This window comes from Carlito syrichta, unplaced genomic scaffold, assembly GCF_000164805.1.
Source record: "Carlito syrichta isolate Samal-C Ts95f unplaced genomic scaffold, Tarsius_syrichta-2.0.1 Scaffold305794, whole genome shotgun sequence".
Classification (NCBI taxonomy): Eukaryota; Metazoa; Chordata; class Mammalia; order Primates; family Tarsiidae; genus Carlito; species Carlito syrichta.
Genome location: NW_007249890.1, coordinates 357962 through 380054, shown reverse-complemented (window position 1 = coordinate 380054; position 22093 = coordinate 357962). Strand labels below are relative to the sequence as shown.

Sequence of the window (22093 nt, the reverse complement as noted above, 5' to 3'; positions counted from 1 at the left end):
TTTGTTTGTTTGTGTTTTTAAAGAGACATGGTCTCGCTATGTTGCCCAGGCTGGTCTTGAACTTCTAGGCTCAAGCGATCCTCCTGCCTCAGTCTCCTGAGTAGCTGGACTTTTGACACATGCCACCATGGTTCATGGCTCCTTCTCTCTTTTGTAAATTTTATCTCCCAGCCCTTTCAATAACATAAAGCTCACCACTCAAATACATTTATGGCATATCTCTATCTACTCAATCCATCCAATCACTGATTTCACCATTTATAACAGCTGGATCTACTCATGTTACTATTACTGTGCTTTTTTATTTTCATAATACTTGATGATAACACCTGTGGTTAACAATACATTGGTAACAACCAACACAACTCACAATGACTTAAAAAAAACAGGATTCAATTTTTAAAAAATACTTACAAATTATCTTTCTGTTTTACTACTTATTGCTATAACTGGTTATGACAAAATAGCATGTAAATGAAATACAGTACAAAGGAGAAAAGCAACCATTTTATGACACTATCATAATAAAACAATCTGCAGTAAAAATTCTAAGATTATTCTTGCAGGTGTTAAAAAATCCTTCCCTAGAAAATGTTATTAACAGAATGCCTTACAGGCTACAATAAGAAGTCTCCTAGCACTTGAAGATATAACTCTATAAATTGTAGGAATGAGCTTCAAAATCCAAACCCAAGTTACCTTGTTAAGACAAGAAATGATATGACTGAGGTCGATCCAAGGAGCACCCGCTTCTGTCACCTGATGGAAAAGATGATCCCTAAAGAGCTTCAGCAGGTAACGGTCCCCAGTCTCTGCCCACGTAGGATCCTTCTGAAACCTGGGGCAGTTAACATTGTACCTCAGCCACTCATGATGTGACATGACCATACGCTTATTTTTCAGACTCAAAGCTAGTTTAATTTTATTTTTTTCCCAATAAATAAGAAATCAGAAGTTTCTGGCATACGTATTTAAAACATACTCAATGAACATAAACTACATGAATTGCAGTTTTCCATTCTCGGGTAATCACAGCCTTGTGCACTCCTATTTTAAATCCTTCCCCAGTGCAGTCTCTACCATTAGATTAAATTGGCTTGGGTGATGTCTTTTGATAGCCCTGGACCAAGGCTGGAAGAGAACATTCTTTTCTACCTTCCACACTAACACTACATATGAGAGTAGAGAGGTGGTCAGATAAGCAAGCGTCAGAGGAAAGTTCAGAAGTGAAGTGGCCTGCAGCTCTCTATCACTCCACCAGGGAACCAGCCGTGAGACCTGGACAGTTAGGTGACCACTGCCAGTGTTCAGAGGTCTGGGTCACTGACAGGCCAGTGGGGAAAGAGGTGTCATTCAAATAACCAAAGTAAGTTGTGAATGCATAATGAGATGACAAGAAAAGGACAAGATATAGAGGAGAACCATGAATTCATCAGGGAACTCTGGAAGGGTTTCCAGAGAAAGGATGCCCCTTAGTCAGAGGGACCCATATGTGCAAAGGACAGCATGGAGCACTGGACACAGAAGAAGGGTCAGTTTGTCTGAGTGGGATTGGGAGGGAAAAGAGAAGAAAAAGAATACAAGGGGAGGGAGGGAAGGCAAGGAGGGAAACAGGGAAGACAAGGGAGGGGAAAAAACTAAGGGGAAGAAAAGACAGATCTGAAAGGTGAGAAGTAGGACCAGGCCATGCAACCCTAGATTATGTTAAAAACAAAACAAAAACTGGCTCTTATGAGCCAAGGAGAATAGTGTGTAACCTGCAGTCCCAGTTCCTCAAGAGGCTGAAACAGGAGGATGGCATGGGCTCAGGAGTTTGAAGCAGCCGTAAGCTACGATCACATCACTGCACTCCAGTTTGGGTGGCAGACTGAGACCTCATTTCTTTTTCTTTCTTTCTTTTTTTTGTAAGTAGGATTTATTGAGAGGACAGAAAAGCTTCCACAGCGGGAGGGGACCTGAAGGGGTTGCCCGAGACCCCATTTCTTAAAAAACAAAACACTAGGTCTTTATTCTAAGAATGAGAGGAGCAGCTCACCATATGGTTTGAACATGATCACATAGGTGTTTCTCAGAGGTCACTCTAGGGACTTCCAATTACAATACCTATTCATCTCTGATCCCTTCAAAAGCCCACCGAATTGACAATAAATGTCTTAAAAGGGTATAAACACAAGGACAGAGGGACCCAGAGAAGCAACAATAGTGAAAAAGGGATATTCACAAGATCTGGAAAAGAGAGGGCAGATATGTGAGCAAGATGACTCAGACACGATCAAACCGAGCCCAACGTGGTGGGGGCCGTGGAAAGGGAGGCCCAGAGAGCAAGGCACACACAGCGGAGGCTCAGAAACGTGTGCCACCAGGACTGTGGGGGCAGGTGTGGATGAGGCTGGGGAGCAGGACTGGAATAAGGGCGACATGCAGCACATGGATGACCCAGTCCTCATCCACATCTCTGCTTGGAGCACATGTGGAGGATGACTTTCTAGAAAGGGAGAGTCAGAGCAGCTCCAGCCTCAGGGTCACCAGGTCAAGCAGACACCCAGACTGCACAGGAGACACAATTCAGCAAATGGCCTTCCCCCTCCTGCTCCTGAACCTTGGCTGTCAGGCTCAGACCACAGACAGCAGGCTGGAGATTCTGCCCAGGGGACGCTGACCCACCTAAGAGAAAGGGCATCTGGGGACCTACCAAAAATAAACAAAAGTCACAAACAAAATATTAACTGCTTTATCTCCCAGAAAAAGCTCAACACTCTTCAATCCCTGCCTCCACACAGAGCTACCCATTACTCCTAAATTTTTTTTTTTTTTTTTTAGAAACAGGGTCTCACTCTGTTGCCCAGGCTGGAGTGCAGGGGAATGATCACAGCACATAGCAGCTTCGAGCTCCCTCTTGCCACAACTCTCCAAGCAGCTGGGACTACAGGAGCATGCCCCATTTGCCCCGAAGGCCTCATCTTAACATGAGTAGACAGCCTAGGATAAGCAATCTTTTGAAAAAGAAAAATACATACATAATTAAAGCAAACCCTTGTTTCCTATGAGATACTGCAGAGAACAGAACAAAACTAAAAAAACTCAACCACCAACAACAAAATCTGTAACTGACAGCCTCAAAGAAACAAGAATTAGTTGGTATAAGACAAACACAAGAGAATACAAAAGTTATTAAAAATTGAAAATACAAGAGCAGAAATTTAAAAATTTAAAGAGATAAGAAAAAACTTTAATTTTAGATAAGTTGAGATAACTGCCTGAAAAGTAGAACAAAAAAACCCAGGAGATAGGAAATAGGAGAAGAGACTATCAGAAACTCAACTGCAAAGGTCTAACATAGCAATGGGAATTCCAGGAAAAGAATTTATTAAAGAAACAACAAAGACCATTCCCAGAACCAAAGGACGTAAGTTTCCAAGATTAAAGAGGCCCACCTGTTATTATGCATCAAAAACCCACACCAAGGTGCATCATCGTGAATTTCTGAACAGCAGTGACAAAGACCCTAAAAGCTTAGAGGAAAGGAAGGATTTGAAAATAAAATGGTTTTGATTCTGTCTGGAAGTTAACAGAACAACATAACAAATTCTGAACAAAATTATAATTACTGTTATTCATCCATATACTGGAAGAGTCAGTTAACACAATCACTCAAGAGAAATTAAAGGCACAGAAACTGGAAAGAAGAAGATGTAGCTGTCATTATTTGCAGATGGCACAACTAAATTAATACCTGGGAAACCCAAGAGAATCTACTGAAAAACTAAACAGTAAGGTAGCAGAGTACTAACTTTACAGAAATTAAGATTTGTCATGTACACCAATAAAAAGCAGAAAGAAGACAGGATGGGGAAAAAAATCCTATATATAATAGCAACAAGACAAAAACCTAAGAATAAACTCTGTGTGCTGTAACATAAAGAACAACTTAGATATTCCTGAAGAATACAGAAGTGGACATCAACCAATAGAATGGCATCTGTGATCTGGTTAAGATGACTCAACACCTCAAGTCACAAGGGCTGCTTACGATTTCGACAAACACAACATGTTATCTTCTGTAGAAAAAATACATCAGGCTTTTTTTTGGGGGGGGGTGGCATTAAACTAAACAAGCTGATTCCAGACTTTTAGACAGAAAAGTTAAACAGTTTTAGCAAAACAACAACAATGAAATGGAGACAGAAAAGAACTAATACTACTAGATTTTTAAACCTCAATCATTAAAACAGTGTGGAAGAGGGCCGGGCACAGTGGCTCATGCCTGTGACCCCAGCACTTGAGGCCAGCCAGGGCAACACAGCAAAACCTTGTCTCTACAAAAAATTAAAAAATTAGTTGTGTGTGGCAGTACACCCCTAGTTTCACTACTCAGGAGGCTGAGACAAGAGAAATGCCTGATCCCTGGAGGTCAAGGCTGCAGTGATCCCTGATTATGCCACTGCACTCCAGCCTGGGCAACAGAGTGAAACCCCAACTCCACTAAAAACAGTATTGAACAGGGGCAGCTTCAAAGCACTGGGGAAAAAGCTCAATTACCCAATAAATAGCTTTTGAAGTACTAGGTATTCTTCTGGTCTTCTGGAGGTGGAGGCGGGGAGGAGCTCAATCTACACATTATACCCTACATAATTCCTAACTATATAAAACATTTTAGCCGGGCTCAGTGGCTCAGCCTGTAATCCCGCGCCTTTGGGAGGCTGAGGTGTGTGGATTGCCTGAGCCCGCGGGTTCGAGACCCGCCTGGGCAGTGAGACCTCATCTCTACAATAAATCAAAAAATCAGCCGGGCGTGGTAGCGCATGCCTGTGATTCCGGCTACTCGGAAGGCTGAGGCAGAAGGATCACCGGAGCCCAGCAGGCAAGGCTGTGGTGGCCGGAAGCGGCCACTGCACTCCAGTCTGGGCGACAGAGTGAGACTCCAACTCAAAAAAAAAAAAAAAATTTTTTCAATATGAAAAAGTGAAACCGCAAATGTTCTAGAAGAAACCAGGAAATAATTCCTTCATAACCTTGGAATGGAAAAGGTCTTTCTAACTGTGACTCAAAATCCAGAAGCATAAAAAAAGATTGATCAATAGAAGACATAACACAAATGTCTACAAGAGGGGAAAAAAAGATAGCAGCTTGAAAACTGCACAGAACAGCTCTATCTCTTATACACCAATAGGAAAGACAGGCAATCCAACTGGAAAGAAAAGGAAACGGGAGTGGATAAAAAGCAAAAAAGATATCCAAACATTCTCACCGAGAGTAAATACAAACTAAAACTGCAGCAAAATTCAATTTTTGGAAGGTTAACAAAAATCCAGAAGTGTTTTAAGAAGTATTCCTGACAAGAGACACTCATGAATTACACACTGGTGATCATCTCTTCTGCAACAGCTATGAAGTCACAGTGACGTACCCCAGACCTGGCACACTCCACCAGGCCTACATTGATGTAAATACAAAATTAAGTATGCGTAAGTTAGTCCTGCAGCAAGACTGGGAACAACCCAAACGCCCACCAAGGAGACTGGAGAGATGAGACCGCATCCATAGGATGAGCTATCACGGGGCCCTCCAAGTGTAAGGAGACAGCACAGGGGGACTGAGAGCACGGACACTGAAGCCACAATGTCCAGATCAGAGTTCTGGCTCACACTGCTCCTAACTATGGGATCCTGGACAAGTGAATTCACCTCTCCATGTCTCAGTTTCTCTGTTAAATGGAAATAACGGTATCTCCGTTGTAAGGCTGCCATGAGAAGAAAGGTTGTATTTGTAAGCTATTTAGAACATAGAATAGTGCTTGGCGTACCCCAAACATATCTAAGCAAAGATTTCCAAAATCCATTGTTATGAGAAAAAAGCAAGGTACAGAACACTGCACACATGGTTTACAATTTTTTTTTTTGGAGTTGGAATCGCCCTCTGTCGCCCAGGCTGGAGTGCAGTGCATGCTCACAGCCACCACAGCCTCCTGGGCTCAGACAATCCCTCTGTCTCAGCCTGAGGTGTGTGCCACCACGTCCAACTAATTTTTTGACTTACTGTAGAGATGAGGTCTTGTCAAGTTGCCCAGGCCAGTCTTGAACCTCTGGGGTCAGGCAATCCTCTCACCTCTGCCTCCCAAAGTGCTAGGATGACAGGCATGAGCCACCACATCTGGCACGGTTTACAATTTTTATATTTTAAAGGGATGGAGAAGAAGTATACACAGATGTATTTCTAACTCTGGAAATATGTACAAAAAACTAAAAATAAAAACTGATGGGGCAAATGGGAAGACACAATAGGTGCCATATGAAAAAGAGACTTTCTAATTTTCACTACCAACTTTTTTTTTATTTTTAAAAAATTTGCTCATATTTAAGTTATTCAAAACATTTAATCAATAGAAATTTTCTGAGGATAATCTAGAATTTTATATGCTGGTTTATTGTCAATAAGGTGTGAAAGCAGAATAAAAACATTTTCAGACTTGCAAGGATACAAACTTACCTTTCTCAGGAAGCTACAGAGGGAGGCAGTCCATTAAATCAAAAGAAACAAACCAAGGGAAACAAGAGACAGCACAACCAACAGAGAGAGGCAGTGAGAGCCCGGGATGGCAGTGCAGGGAGGCTGTAGTTCTACAGAGAATGTATACGGACTTGGGCCTCACCAGCCCAGTGGGGGCGGGGGCGGAGGTACCAGGCAACTTCTCTAAGGGGGAGAAGAAAGGAACTGATTGGTTACCTATCGTTGACCCCATGTAAAAAGATGTTTTGTCTCTCTGGCCAAGAGCTTGAACAAACTTGTGGTAGATATTTTTTTCATTTACTTTGCTTTCTATGTAAGATGATTAACTCCAGGAAACAAAAACAAAAAAAATTGTATCGAAGCAAGGCAACATGATCATGCTTTATTAAGTGGTGTAGCTATAAAATAATATTTATCTAGTCAAGTCATAATAATGTCAACAATGACTACAGATTTAACTCAAAATGTATGGGTTATAAGTGGCGGAATGTGTGTGTGTGTGTGTGTGTGTGTGTGTGTGCTTTGAGGGAAGAGAATAAGTAATTAGATGAATTAAATATTGAGGGGGAAAAAAAATCAAGATTTAGCACCATAAGCACACATTAAAGAGATCAATAACAGAAGAAACAGCTAAAAGAGTTTTCAAAAAATGGTTCAATACATATTCCCCCCACATTTAAAATAATCATTAGGGAAAATCCTAACTGAATTCTTTAACTTTGAAGAAAGGCAAGTAAGACTTGAACTTCATGGTCAAAAAAAAAATCCCTGTAACAATATACTTATCTATCATCTACTTCTAATGACAAACACATGAAACGTTCCTGAAATGTAACTTAACACCATAACACAATAGGTACAATTCTGTTCTACTCATCTTTACCAGTTATGTAGCATAAATATTAACTCTGCTTATGAAGATACATTAACTTACAAATAAGGAGGAACTAAATGTCAAATAGTGTAAAATAGTGATCTTTCCAATGTTCCTGATATGATAGCTATAAAAAATGCACTTATTTAATAGAAGGTAACAGATATGCAACAATTAGAGATTCCAGAAGTCTCTAAACCGACCAAGGTAAACTGACTGGAGACTTTTTCTTCAAAAAGAAGATCAGGTAGAGGCAGTATTATCTGTAGTAAGATGTTCCCTCATGTGCAAATACAATAGTTTTCTAACACGGCATGCTTTCCGAATGTGTACATGTGTATACAATTGGTAAGGATAACCACACCCAGACCGTGGTTAAAAAACAGCACCCAAATGGTTCACACAGTTTTAAGGTCGCTTTCCGTGAGAGTGTTTCTCTTTTTCCAAAGAAAACCAGGTATACTCATTTTCATTATGCCAAATAGTGCCCTTGATTAAAAAGATATTGTAAATATTGTAGATCCTTACTCTGGCCTCTCATTGATTGTTCCCAATTTTGCTAGAAGCCTAAACAGTCTTCCATTCTGAACCTCCTATAAAACATTTTAAAAAGAGAGAGAACGTTAATGTTCCAGATAACCGAATATGAAAGCCAGAATGTACAACTGGCATCTTGCACCAATATTACCTTTAAACAATCCCCACCTTTTGGTTCTATTTTTAAGCAATCCCTACCTTTAAGCAACTCCCACCTTTGGGTCATATGTTTAAGTTCATTACACCAAATCATAGTACTCGAAGTTATGGAGCTGAACAAGATTTTTGTCACATGACTGTAGCAAAGCCATGAATAAAAAGAACACATTGCACAGAAAAGACAGAAATTGAAATGCTAAAGGTACAGTCTGGGCAAAAATACCCGCAATCTTAGCACAGCAGGCCCTGTATTTAGCACAATGATTACTTCGTGTCTGTGGATACACACAGGTCCAGGTTTGCGTATACTCTGAACTCTACTCTTTACCTTTGCCAGGTCTTCCTCTATGGCATCATTTCTCATTTGAGCAGCATCCAATTGAGTATAAAATCGAGCACCAATCATAGGCATGATGTCATTTACACTCCGCATCCTGTTTTGGTCAGTCAACAAATACCTAACCAAGATGAGAGAGGAATCACGCGGAAGCCCATCAGCGGTGTAAAATACAGCACCCTCCCAGAGCTGCCGCCGCCATCATTTCAGCACACACAACGTGAAAACGCTCTTTCATGCAAGTCAAGTTCACATGTAAAGCATAAATAGATTTCTTTTCGCTGAAAAACTATAAGAGCCAATGGAGAAAGTGGAAACACGTCTCTTCTCTACATTTTCACTACTTTGGAAATGAGAAAGGAGAGTCGGGTCACACTTACCCCTTTCCATTCTCAAACCTTTCTTTACAACAGTGCTAGGGGAAAAGATTGCTACAAACGTTCTGAGAGGAGTCAAGTGGGAGGATCTGGGGGGGGGGTGGAGCACGTCCCGGTGCTCTTCACAGATGGTTCTTGAAACTACACTAGGTCTTCGATTTTGCTAGCGAATGGCCCAGCTTGTGAGGAAGCTGCCCTCTGCTTGCGATTTTATTTACCAGCTGTCATATTCATTTCTGAGAAATCTTCACGCACTAACACACATCAGAAGAGACCAGTTCAATTTCTTCTATCATGATAACGAAGGCAGAAAATATTACATATTTCAAGGGCTACCTGTTAGAATACAAAGATTCCCAATCACTCAACACTGCCACTCTCTGAGCTCCTTCACGAAACCGCCTCCCCCCCTCCTTCCCTCTGCTGCTGACATTCTCCTATTTTCTTCATCTGTAACTATCTCACTTGCTTGTGTGTTTATTAACTTTCTCCCCATAAGGGCACAAAAGCTCCCGAAGCCAGGAACTCTGTTCATCTTGTTCAAAGTATCCTCAGCATTTGGCATATAGCAGGCATGGTTTTGTTGGGTAAACAGTTATAGCCGGGTGAATGGTCTATGTCTTAGCTAGTCATCTGTAATTACTGACATACTTGTATCTAGCCAATCCTACTGAAAGTTATTACAGGCCTTGTGACTTTGACAAGTTACTTTGACTCCTTCTGACCCAGTTAAATCCTCTCTAAAATGGGGCTAAATAATGGCATTTAACTAACAGGGCGTAAAAATCAAATGAATTAATCCATGTCAAGCAGTTCAAAAGTGTCTGATACATGGTATATTCATAAATTTTAGTTTGTGGTTATTACTGAAGTATGCCTCTTTGGTTATTTCATTTCTTATTAAAGAAAATCTCAAACATTTGTAAAAGTAGAGACAAGAGCAGTATAATGAATTCCCATGTATCATCACCTGTTTCAATAATCCTAACATTGGTCACTTGGTTATATTTATACCTTCTACGCCCACTTTTTTTTTTTTTTTTTGAGTTGGAGTCTCACTCTGTCTCCCAGACTGGAATGCAGTGGCCGCTCCCAGCCACTGCAGCTTCGACCTGCTGGGCTCCGGCGATCCTTCCACCCCTGCCTTCCGAGTAGCTGGAACTACAGGCGTGTGCTGCCACGCGCAGCTAATTTTTGATTTATTGTAGAGATGAGGTCTTGCCAAGTTGCCCAGGCGGGTCTCGAACCCGCGGGCTCAGGCAATCCACTCACCTCAGCCTCCCAAAACGCGGGATTACAGGCTGAGCCACCCAACCCAGCTTACGCTCACTTAAAAAAAAAAAAAGTTTCGAATTGATAACCTAAGGTAATATGAGACATCCTGGGTGTCTAAAGCTAAGGCTAAGTATCACTGCTGTGATCATACGTTGAGCAAATATTCTCATTTAAAGGATAAATCATCTGAGTTGATTACTAATAGGATCCAGACAACTCCTGCCTTCCCATGCTCTGTCACAAGCAGGACATTGATGCTAGTGCAACAAGATCAGGTGGGCAGTCCCATCCTCCATCCCCCAGTTCATACCCCAGGGCTGGTCCAAAAAGAAACGGGATCATCCGGGGCTACACAGAAAGACCAGAAGGGGCAGCTGTAAGCTAAAAGAGACTGAGGATTAGCATCTCTCCTCCAGGACAGCTCACACCTACAATCAAGGGCATGACTGCCCACCCTCTGGAATCGCCTACATGAGATGGATCCTAGGGAGAAGGCCTCCGGTGGTGACAGTCGTTCACAGTGGGTTTTTCTTATGCCACATTCATTTTGAACCTACACTCAAGGATTCTCTAGAATCTTAAGACACTGTAGCAACTCTTGGGACCCTCTACATACATGGTTTCCAGAGGGGGCTCTAACCAGAGTAGACAGCTAGACTGCACCTGAGGCCTGTTCACGACTGCTTTCACCCGCTCTAGAGCACACTCAACAGAACTCTGGACAATGGGGAGGTTCCATGTCTGTGCTATCCAGTTACGCCAGCCAATAGCTACACGTGGCTGCTGAGCTCTTGAAATGTGGCTCAAGTACCTGAAAGTCTGAATTCCAAATTTTAATTAATATTAATTTACATGGTCATGTATAACTGGTAGATGCCAGTACAGCTCTAAAGGGTGCCCCCTGACCAAATGTTTAAAACATCCATAACTAACTTAAACACAATGGTTTATGAATTGATTCTAAGAAATACACACTTAGCAATAAAAATAAATTAAGAGTTGTTTGTGTTTTGCTTGATTTTAAATAGTGGGAACTAAAACAAAATGACTGTTAAAAGGCCTCTTGAAAATAAGCAATACTCAAAATTAAATCAAAAACACTATCTTATCTCACATGATCATTATATACATTTCATCATATGTTACAACTTACAAAATCAGATTCTTCAGGTCAGAGGAATAGTTGATTGTCACCAGTTCCATGGCTTTCTGTAAATTCTCTCGCTGAATTCCTGCCAAAGAGTTGCAAGCCAAAGCCAACACAACTTTTCCTAATGATATCAGATCTGCTTGCTGACATGAAAGAATAAATACAACTTTTAATTTTAATTTCACAGGCACACATTTCATACACTGACACTACCTCCTAAATGGAAAAAAAACGTCGTTATAAACAAGCTGCAGAACTTAGGGTAGGGTTCTCAAGTATCAGTGATCCTCAGAATCACCTGGGAGCTTATGAAAAAGACGATTTCTGAGTCTGCCTGCCTGCCAATCTCAAGCACCCAGATCATTCTGATGGCGGCAGTTCAAGGCCACACTTAAGAAACTCTAAACAATTCACAGGCCAAATACAGATTGCTGCTTATAAAAGGTTTTTGCTTTACTCATTTTTTTAATTTAAGTAAAGCTGATGTTCCTCTCTATTACAAACTGAAGGTTACTACACACCTGCTATACTACAATTTAAGACATCCACTTTTCTCATTTTCCATGTCTCCCAGAATATAGTGTGAGTGTGAAGATTTAGAACTTGAAGAAAAGTTATCCTATTACAAACATAAGCATTAACCTGATAGGAGAGCAAGTTTTCTAGAACATCAAAAATGCTGCAAACTTCAATGACATCCCATCCGTCTATTTCCAAGTAGACTATTTTAACTTATACTATCACTGATCTCTAAGCCCTGAAAGCACATGCTTTCCTACCTTCCCCCCCCTCAAGATTTACCATCCTGAGGCTTTCCTTCTAATAAGATTCTCAAAAGACAGCTCGTCATTGCCCATTATGACTCCAGGAAACAGTATGGTCATCCCAAGCGGCCCTGCTTGGTAGACAACTATTAAACAATCACATGCCTTAGAGAACTAACATGAAATCATTTGAAGCAATTTCTCCAAATTCCGAGATCCATCTGAACCATTAGATAGATGCATGTTCACTGACTGAGTGTTGGTTTGTTGTAAGTAGCTTTCAAGCCTAGCTGTACATTAAAATCATCTGAGAAACTTAAAAATCATCTGGTAGCCATTCCCTCATCCCAAGTTTGGTATTATCATTGGTATGTTCTTTTTTTTTTTTGAGTTGGAGTCTAACTCTGTCGCCCAGACTGGAGTGCAGTGGCACACGCCCGGCCACCGCAGCCTCAACCTGCTGGGCTCCGGCGATCCTTCTGCCTCAGCCTTCCAAGTAGCTGGAACTACAGGCGCACGCTACCATGCCCAGCTAATTTTTTCATTTATTATAGAGATGAGGTCTCGCCAAGTTGCCCAGGCGGCTCTCAAACCCAGGGCTCAGGCAGTCCACTCACCTCAGCCTCCCAAAGTGCGGGATTACAGGCTGAGCCACCGAGCCCGGCTATTGGTATTTTTAAAGTTTCCACAAGAGATCCTGATATGCAGCTAGGGTTGAAAACCATTGAGTGAGTGGAGTATCTGTAAGTCATATATTTGGGAAATTGTGTATTTGAGGGCAATTGATAATAAAATGTTAGCACCATCTGGCTATCCTTAACATTTTAATGATAAGCCAAATAATAAGAAATAAGAGGAAGCCACACTTCATTACTAAAATAACATTTAAAAGTTTCTATTTAAAAATATCTCTAGGCCAGACATGGCGGCTCACTCCTGTAATTCTAGCACCTTGGGAAATCAAGGCAGGAGGATGACTTGAGGCCAGGAGTGTGAGACCAGCCTAGGCAACATAGTAAGACCCTGTCTCTGTTCTTTTTTAAATAATAAATAAATACAATATCTAAAACTGACATTTGTGAATCAGACACTTTGAACATGAGCACCTAGAATTAGGAGGAGGAGGATCAGGACCCGTAACTACAGAAGGGAGGGAGCACTAACTAGATGGTTGCCGTCATTCCTGCTCTCTGAAGGACAATGCTACTGACTCCAAGAGGGAGCCCCTCACTCGCACTTTAGACCAGATACAACAAGTTGGAGCAACTCAATTGTACAAATCCTGGTCAAAAGAGATCAGTGCACGTAAATGCCAACTGTACATTTCTATAGGCTATTTCAATCCCATCAGCAAAACAAACCGAAGGCTGTTGTTATTCGTCATGATTTGCACAGCATGTACCAACTCTCAGCCTTCCAGCCTTTAAGGCTGCGGAATTCTCCCTTTGGGTCCACCCTGAATTGACGTTGTATTAAGCCTCTCTCCTAGAACATTCCATTATTCCCTGTTATGGGACAGAAAAACAAAGGCCTGAGACAGCTGAAGAACTGGACAGATTAAAAAACTAAGAAATGTGATTCTGAATACATCCCACCACCTCTCCAGAAAAGCTGACTCCAGGTGGGAGCAACCACTTTTAGAAATAAAGAATACATGTGACATAAATCCAGACTAAATAAGAATTGATTTTTTTTTTTAAACAAAAGAAGTTAACAGAGTCTTGCCTAATGAAGAAGTTTAATGTAAAAGCTCAGGAACTCTCCTTTCCTTACTCCCCAGCTACATCATTTCTCGTTGTTTATTTTGCTTCTTACCTCCATCTGGTTCCCCCCCTCAACTCATTTTCAGTTTCTTCCTGATTCTTGATTTCTTTCTCTGATTCTATCTATGGCTCTACTTTTGTCCATCTTACTCAAAGTCAGCCTCTATTCACATGTCTGAAACAGACTATGAAAAACAGACTACAAGAGACAATGCACTCCTTTCTCGTGTCCCCTTTTCTCTGTAAAATCATCCTCCCCATTTTGGGACTCTCTTTAGTTCTCTCCTATATCTTACTATAATAAGCTATATAAAAAGTCATCTACACACACACAGTCATAAAAACAAGAAATAAAAGAAAGCCTGATACATCCCTTAATGATGAAAAAATAAAGACAAAGTGACAATTGGTTGAAGATTGCCTGATTTTATGAATTAGGGCAGTTCCTGACTTGTAAATAAGCCACCCTAAATGCTTACTTCCTAAAAGCTGGTTGGTTGTTGACAATAACAACAGCCTTCGGTTTGTTTTGCTGATGCGATTGAAATCACCTATAGAAATGTACAGTTGGCATTTACATGCACTGATCTCTTTTGACCAGGATTTGTACAATTGAGTTGCTCCGACTTGGGATGTTGTATTAATTTCTTAGTTTCTACATGTGGTATATTATGCTTAGGAAATTAACAATCACATAAATATTAGAGCACCCTTGCCTTTACTTCCCTTTGTTAAGGAGGCCTGTAATTCTGGTTAGGGATTGTGACTAAGGTGATTTGAGCCTGGGAGGTCTTTTGTTTTGCAAACATTGAAGCTCATTCTCCCTGGCAGGGGATAATTGACGCAGATTGTAAACACCAGGTATGACATTATGGAAAGCTAGTCAGGTCAAAGCTAGGCACACAACCCATGAGATAACTGAAATACGACACCTTCACAAGCTACAAGTAGAAAGTGGAATCCTGTTGTGACACTCACAGAAAAACCAAATTGCCCTAGTCTTATTTTATACAGTATTAAAAGAAAAGGAACCCTATTCACAGAAATAAATACAGTGATACTTTAGGGCATGTGTTTTGTTTTTGCTTTAACAGGTACAATGGATTTCTAGATACAACAGAAGATGATGGTGTTGGCTCTAAAAAATATATAACCTTCCTTCAAGAATTTAACATTATTTGCTTGGGTATATAAGGTCACTAGTATTTTATAGGCAATAATCATTCATTTCTGGAAGCACGAAGATTATGTGGGTTAAGTGTAAGTCAGAAGATTTGCAGGAAAGTGTTTAAGAAGCCACCACGCTAGATGAGAGAGAAGGAGAAAAGTCCTCAGGCAGAAGAAAGCTGCAGCTAGGGAAAGAGAAGTAGCCTGGCTCCTCCTAGCCGTGTCCACGAGATGCTGCTAGCAACCAGACAGCCTGGCCACAGCTGGGACTGGGGGGTACCAGCAGAGGGGCGGGGGAGGGCGGCATGAGAAGCCTGCCGACCATTGAAGGCAAACAGGGCCTGTGTATCAACAGTGCTCTCTGGCTCAGCAGCGAGAGGATTGTGCATGAATCAGATACTGAATGCTACTAAGACTCTACTTCTTCTCTGTCCTTTTCATTTTTGTTCTGAAATTCTGTCTTATACAAGTGAACTAAACTCTTCTTTCAAAACTTTAAACAAAAAAAGGTAAAAGAGCAAAGGGAAGGGAAGGTGTTCCTCCATTTGACTAAGAGATTCTGTCTTAGATCAAATCTTAATAAATGCTTAAAAAACCCCAAAACCTCCTACACACAAGGAACTAAAATTGTCTTAGAATCACAGTTGCCTATCCTAATGTGAAGCATTGCGATACAAACTGAATGACATGGAGATTTACTTCAGTCCCATTACCTGTGGAGTAATCGAGGTGGAAGCAACTGTCCTTAATGCTTGAAGGACTTAGGTCCTTATTGTCTGATACCTTCTCATAGTAATAAGGAAATAAGAAATAGCCAGGGGGCTAAATCAACAATAACAGAATGAAGTCAGACACTAGCCAAATTCTGGTAATGTACCCAAAAAAGCATGATACATTCTGACTAAACAAAAGAAAACAATTACTTAGAAAATGGCAACCAAACAATATGCCTTTGAAAATATGCCTAAAATAGTATGGCTCGTAGTGAGATAAGTGTCCTAAAAGTAAAAAGAATAGGTGTGATTAAAGTGAAAAAGAAGGGTGTCATTTAATACAATCCATTCAGCTGACTAATAAATCTCAGTTTAAAACTCTGAAATATTTTAAAATAAACAAAATTTGTCTTTGAAAAAGAAAAACAAGCTTTAAGTTATTAAGTAGGTACCCATGTTCATTCTTACTCACCTGGTACTGGGCCATTAATGCCAATGGATTATTATTTTGACTGTTATCAAATGTTAAAACGTCAAAAACTCCAACACAATTTACTCGCAACCTTTAAGGACCAGAGAATTGAAAGAAAATAATTAAAATAAGTTTCTTTTATTCTAGAATAATGGAAATTTAGCATTTCCCATAATATTAGGAAGGATCTCAGAACTGAATCTAACTTCCATCTCCACCCCACATCACCTCCACCAATCACCATTTAGAAATGTGAAATGAAGGCTCAGAGACATCAAGTGGCATGCCTCCAGTTGCAGAAGTCAGTATCAGATAGAGCCAGAACTGTAAGTACATCTTTTTTTTTTTTTTTGAGTTGGAGTCTCACTCTGTCGCCCAGACTGGAGTGCAGTGGCCGCTCCCAGCCACCACAGCCTCGACCTGCTGGGCTCCAGCGATCCTTCTGCCTCAGCCTTCCAAGTAGCTGGAATTACAGGCGCATACTACCACGCCCGGCTAATTTTTTGATTTTATTGTAGAGATGAGGTCTCGCTGCCCAGGCGGGTCTCGAACCCGCGGGTTCAGGCAATCCACTCACCTCAGCCTCCCAAAGGCGCGGGATTACAGGCTGAGCCACCAAGCCCAGCTTGTAACTACATCTTTTGACAAACAGCTCAGTGTCCTTTCCACCACTCCAAGCTGCTTATTAGTTATTTATCAAAGAAAACTAGTTAGTGTCTTAACACTTGCTACAGATGTACCAGGCATGTTCCAGGCATTTTACATGAATGAACTCATTTGAATCTCTCAATAATGCTATGAGACAGGTACCTTATAAATGATGAAAATGGAATACACTTGTCCAATAATGTTGTTGAAACATAACTTGAAAAAGTGAGGTATCTTGTTCAAGATCACATAGATAGATAGCAGAGCCAGGATATGAACCCAGGGAGCCTAGTACCAGATCTTCAGCTCTTTATGCTATGCCACCTTAGACAATTCTAGAAATTACAGCATCTCAAGACTCAGGTGAAGTCAAGATTGATAACCCTCTCAAAGCATGGTACTCTACCTGCTGCAACAGCATCACCTAGGAACTTGTTACAAATGCAAATTGTCATGCCTCACTGCAGACTTACTGAATGAAAAACTGAGGGTAGGGCCCAGCAATCTGGGTTTAATAAGCCCTGCAGGTGATTTTGATTCATGCTAGAATTTGAGAACCGTGGATCTACACAGAAAAACTATATTGCTGCTATTTCTTTTTTTTTTGAGTTGAAGTCTTACTCTGTCTCCCAGGCGGGAGTGCAGTGGCACACTCACGGCCACCCCAGTGTCAACCTGCTGGACTCCACAATCCTTTCACCTCAATCTTGTAAGTAGCCAGGCGCGCACTACCACGCCTAATTTTTTTTTTATTGTAGAGATGAGATCTCGCCACAAATTGCCCAGGCTGGTCTCAAACCCACAGGATCAGGCAATCCACTTACCTTGGCCTACCACAGTGCTGAGATTACAGGCTGAGCCACAGAGCCCGGCCTGATACTATTTCTATATTCCTCCAACTCTAACCACATATACCTCCCTGGCCCTTCCCAGAATCTGTGGTTAATAACCAGGCATCTTATTAAGAATGCAACATTTTCTTAAGAAGACTTACAAATGAACTCAAAGCCACGGCAGTTCTTCTGGATGGAATATATGAAAAGGCAGAATTAAACAAATTGTCATGCTTTGTTTACTAGCTGTCAAAAGGTAAGATACTCAATGAAGAAGCCAAAACTCAAAATACCAATACCTCGTTTTGCCAGTTATCAGAATCTTTGTTGGGTCCATAACTCGACATGCCAAACCTGCTGTATGAATGGTGCGCAATGCAGAACTTAGCTGGACAATATATGCCCAAATAAGAGATTCTGGCAATAATCCAGCATGCTGCCTGGGCAATGGGCCATCGTGCTGACCTATAAAGCAAATTTTAAAAATGATTATCTTAATTTAAGGAATCAACTAAAAGACTGAAACATTCAAATCAAAGTTCAGGTCATGTGTATTCATGGCACAACATGCCAATTTACACATTTTTGTGTGTCTGTGTATAAATTAAGTCTAGTCTATTAGTAAGAATTTAAGAGATAAGCCCAAAGGTTCCTATGTCTGAGATTATACCTTTTATGATGTTAGTAGCAGTAGACCTTTCATTGTCATGGTCTTTTCTATGACCATATGAACAATAAAAGTTATTTAAAGTGAGAATTGATATTTAACTGTTAACCAAATAAATATAAATCCTGATTAAAAATAGGAACTGTAGAGATTGCCATTTTACTTAAAATGTGGCTAATTCTATCCTGTATTACCGTTTAAGCATGTAAGAGCTGTTCATTCTGTAGCTTAAGGGAAATAAAAGTCTCCACCATCACTTATGTGGAATGTATGCTTTACTTACACTGCTCAGCCTCCTCTAGTACAGATGTGTCAGTTAGACAGGCTGATACCCAACTCACATGCAAATATAAACGTAAAACACTGCATGTCACGTGTACTGACAAAAAACAAACATCATCTGATTGACCATGAAAAGTAATCATTTTTATTTTACCAACTCCTAAGGCCTTTTTGATAATATTTTCTAGGTCACTGCTAATACTTAAATCAGTAGGAAAGAAGGCGTATAAATTAAATACAGATTTTTTAAGTATTTCAGGGACTGTGACCTTAAAGTCACACTGCTGTAAACCAACCTTTTGTGAATGTGGCATAAAAGCAATATAGTTCAATGGATAATTATGGAGAGAAGAAACGCAAATATGTACTTATGGTGAGGGATAAACCTTCCAATAAGCGGCACATGTAAAGTTCAACAACTATTGTCTCTTATTTTGGACAGAACTGAAGATAATACACTCTCGAAATAGGTGACAGATGACTCAAAAAGTGGCTCTAGTGGTAAACGCCAAGACAATGTCTAAGATCACGATGAAGAGTTTAAATAAAACTATTTCATCAACTTGGCAATAAGGAAAAAGAACTGTTACAGCAAACACATAGTGCTTACTGTGTGTCTGATTATGTTCTTGTTTTTACCCACATTTATCTCATTTTAAACCTCCATCAACCCCTGTATATATGGCATTATTCCCATTTTCTAAATTAGTATATTTCTTATATGTGATTTTTTGAGTATGTGCTATGACAATAAACTATGTAGTATAATAAAACAGTAGATGCTCATGCATATGTTGGTATGTTTAGAGAAGTCACAACCATTCAAACAATACTTTAAAATATTAGAAAATGGTGGTTCAGCCTATAACCCCAGCACCTCGTCTCTACAATAAATCACAAAAATTAGCCAGGCGTGGTGGTGTGTGTCTGTAGTTCCAGCTATTTGGAAGGCTGAGGTAGAAGGAACACCTAAGTCCAGCAGGTCAAGGCTGCAGTGGCAGCAAGTGTGGCACTACCACTGCACATAGCCTGGGCGACAGAGTGAGACTCCAACTCAAAAAAAAAAAAAAATTTAGAACAATGGATTGCTTCATGTGAAAATGTACATTAATATATCAAACACTCAGCGAACACCAAAAACAGAAAAATTCAGATTAAAAAAAAAGAGCCGGGCACGGTGGCTCACTACTGTAATCCCAGCACTTCGGGAGGCAAAGTTGAGAGGACTGCCTGAGCCCAGGAGTTCAAGAACAGCCTGGGCAACATGGCGAGACCTCATCTCTACAATAAATTTAAAAAATTAGCCAAGCGTGGTGGCACACACCTGTAGTCCCAGCTATCTAGAAGGGAGAGGTGGAGGGATCGCCTGAGCTCAGCAGGTCGAGGCTGCAGTGTCTGTGGTGGTACCACTGTAGTCCAATGTGAGTGACAGTAATACTCTGACTCAAAAAAAAAATCTAGAAAAGAAAGATATAACAGAGTGGTTCCCAACAAGGGCTGATTTTGCCTCCTAGAGACATCTGGAAATGGAGATATTCTTGGTGTCACAACTGGGGAGAGGAAGCTGCTTCTGGCATTCAGCAGACAGCAGCCAGGCCATCCAGTAGGTAGAGCCACTGCCACACACTCTGCAATGCACACGACAGCGCCACAAGAATAATTATCCAGCCCAAAATATCAGTAGTACCAAGGGCGAGACACCCAGCTACAAATCAAGCCCAACAGTCACCTCACAGGTGTCACTACTAAAATAAACTTGAACAACAACTACATTCATCTATAGGAAAAGTTATACCACATCCCCTTCAACAAAAGTACGTGTGTGCCTACAAATGACATAGCAAAAGGAAAAACTAACCACATTTTATGACCAGATTTTTAATGTGAAACAGCCATGTAACCACAGTTTTCTTTTTTTCAACTGTCAAAAAGCAGAAAGCAAAGTTACAAGTAAACAGAAGTAAAATATTTTAAATCTATAATTAGAGTCTTTGAAGGAGTCACAATCTAAAAGATACTATAAAGTAGACACAAATCTTCACCCCTTTAATTTCTACCAAGAAAAACTTTAAAATTCCATGTTTAAGTAAAAGTTACTTAAAATGGATTTTAAAGACTCATTCTCTAAGTAACATACAATCCTACCTTTAAACAGAAGCATTTGTTTAGGGAGATACTTACATAAATGGTGATATAGCCACAATAGAAATCACCAAGTTATATTCAGAGAATGCAAAATTTGGGGGAAAATACTTGCAATAAATGAAAGTATAATACAATAAAGTAAAAATACTGATAGTACACGCAATATGATAGAAAATGATAAAATAAAAATGAAACAAAGCAAAAAGAGACAAAAATAAGACTGGAAAGAAATGTATCAAAAGATCTACAGTGGCTATCCTTTGGAGGTGAAGCCATCAAGATTTTTGCAATTGTATTTTCTAAGTTACTTTTTATTTGGAAAGTGTTATGTTTCTAAAAGAAAAACATTTTAAGAGGAATAAATGTCAACATCAGACATCTATGGGAGTCTCCCACAACTCACCTCAGTAAATACAGACAACACATGATTTCCTAACTTCCTGCAGATCAATTCTCTTTCAAGACACTACTTTTAAACATGTCTTGAAGCCGAATGTTCATAGGGATACGTTTACATGTGTTTTACGACACAACACTACTCTTCCACAGAGCAAAAGCATTTGTCAAAAGAGACCGCTGGCATCTCTGACTTACCCCACTTTCTCTTGGTGAAATAGGCATCGGCATTAGGGTCATTGAAGTGTCTGCTCATCATAGTTTCTCCTCCAGCATGGAAATCATATGCAAACACAAGAGCTTAAAACAAAACACACTCATTACTGAAATCTGGCTTCAAATAATGAAGCTCACCAGCAGAAAGACAAATCACGAGTTACTCACAAGGCTCGGCAAACGCTTTAGTGGTAAATACTTCACGCAAAGTTACGATGTTTGAGTGCTGAATTTTTTTCCACATATCAACCAACACCATACACTTTGTGTTAACAAGACGAAAACCTGAAAAAGACAATTCTTCTGCTTCGGTAAACTGTAAATGACGTCCCCCTCATATTCCATCAGAAATGTAAAGAAAATGCCATAATCATGTACTGCTCATGAGGTATTAATTTCTAAATTAAAGAAAAAATGTACTTATTGTCCTTTAAACTTGTATATCAAATAAATCAATATATTCAGGAAGGTCTGAATAAGCTTAGTCTCAGTAATATGATTGCAAAAGAAGATAATTTTTCTTCCTTACCATGTATCCTCCGAAGGCAATATGGCAGGTCATCTTTGCTATTCACAGCTTTGTAGCAAGATGTGATATAGCCAAAATTACTTGATTTCTGTATCCGGTTGGGAGGTGGCAGTGGTTCTAGAGGGAATAGGCTGTGGTAGCTGTCAACTTCCGTAGGAACTGCTAGAGTAATTAATAGACAGACGACTTTAAAATCACAGACATTCATAGACCACTCAGTAATAAAGAAGAAATCAAATCTACCATACACCACTCATTTATCATAACACATCATTGTATTAT

At 40.2% G+C, this 22093-nt stretch overlaps 1 protein-coding gene across 4 annotated transcripts in view; it reads right to left on the bottom strand.

Moving 5' to 3' along the window:
* The window catches only part of PAN3 (PAN3 poly(A) specific ribonuclease subunit), a 110726-nt gene that overhangs the window by 5361 nt on the left and 83272 nt on the right, over positions 1-22093 (bottom strand). For 3 of the 4 annotated variants that reach the window (XM_008062676.2, XM_021714815.1, XM_008062678.2), the window contains 9 exons: positions 21812-21973; positions 21451-21567; positions 21265-21366; positions 17876-18041; positions 16096-16186; positions 11220-11359; positions 8406-8535; positions 7910-7974; positions 700-838 (listed from right to left, as the gene is read on the bottom strand). In XM_008062676.2, coding sequence (XP_008060867.1) covers positions 700-838; positions 7910-7974; positions 8406-8535; positions 11220-11359; positions 16096-16186; positions 17876-18041; positions 21265-21366; positions 21451-21567; positions 21812-21973 — 1112 coding nt within the window. The remainder of the gene's footprint in view (positions 1-699; positions 839-7909; positions 7975-8405; positions 8536-11219; positions 11360-16095; positions 16187-17875; positions 18042-21264; positions 21367-21450; positions 21568-21811; positions 21974-22093) is intronic. The other variant, XM_008062679.1, reaches the window with a different exon arrangement.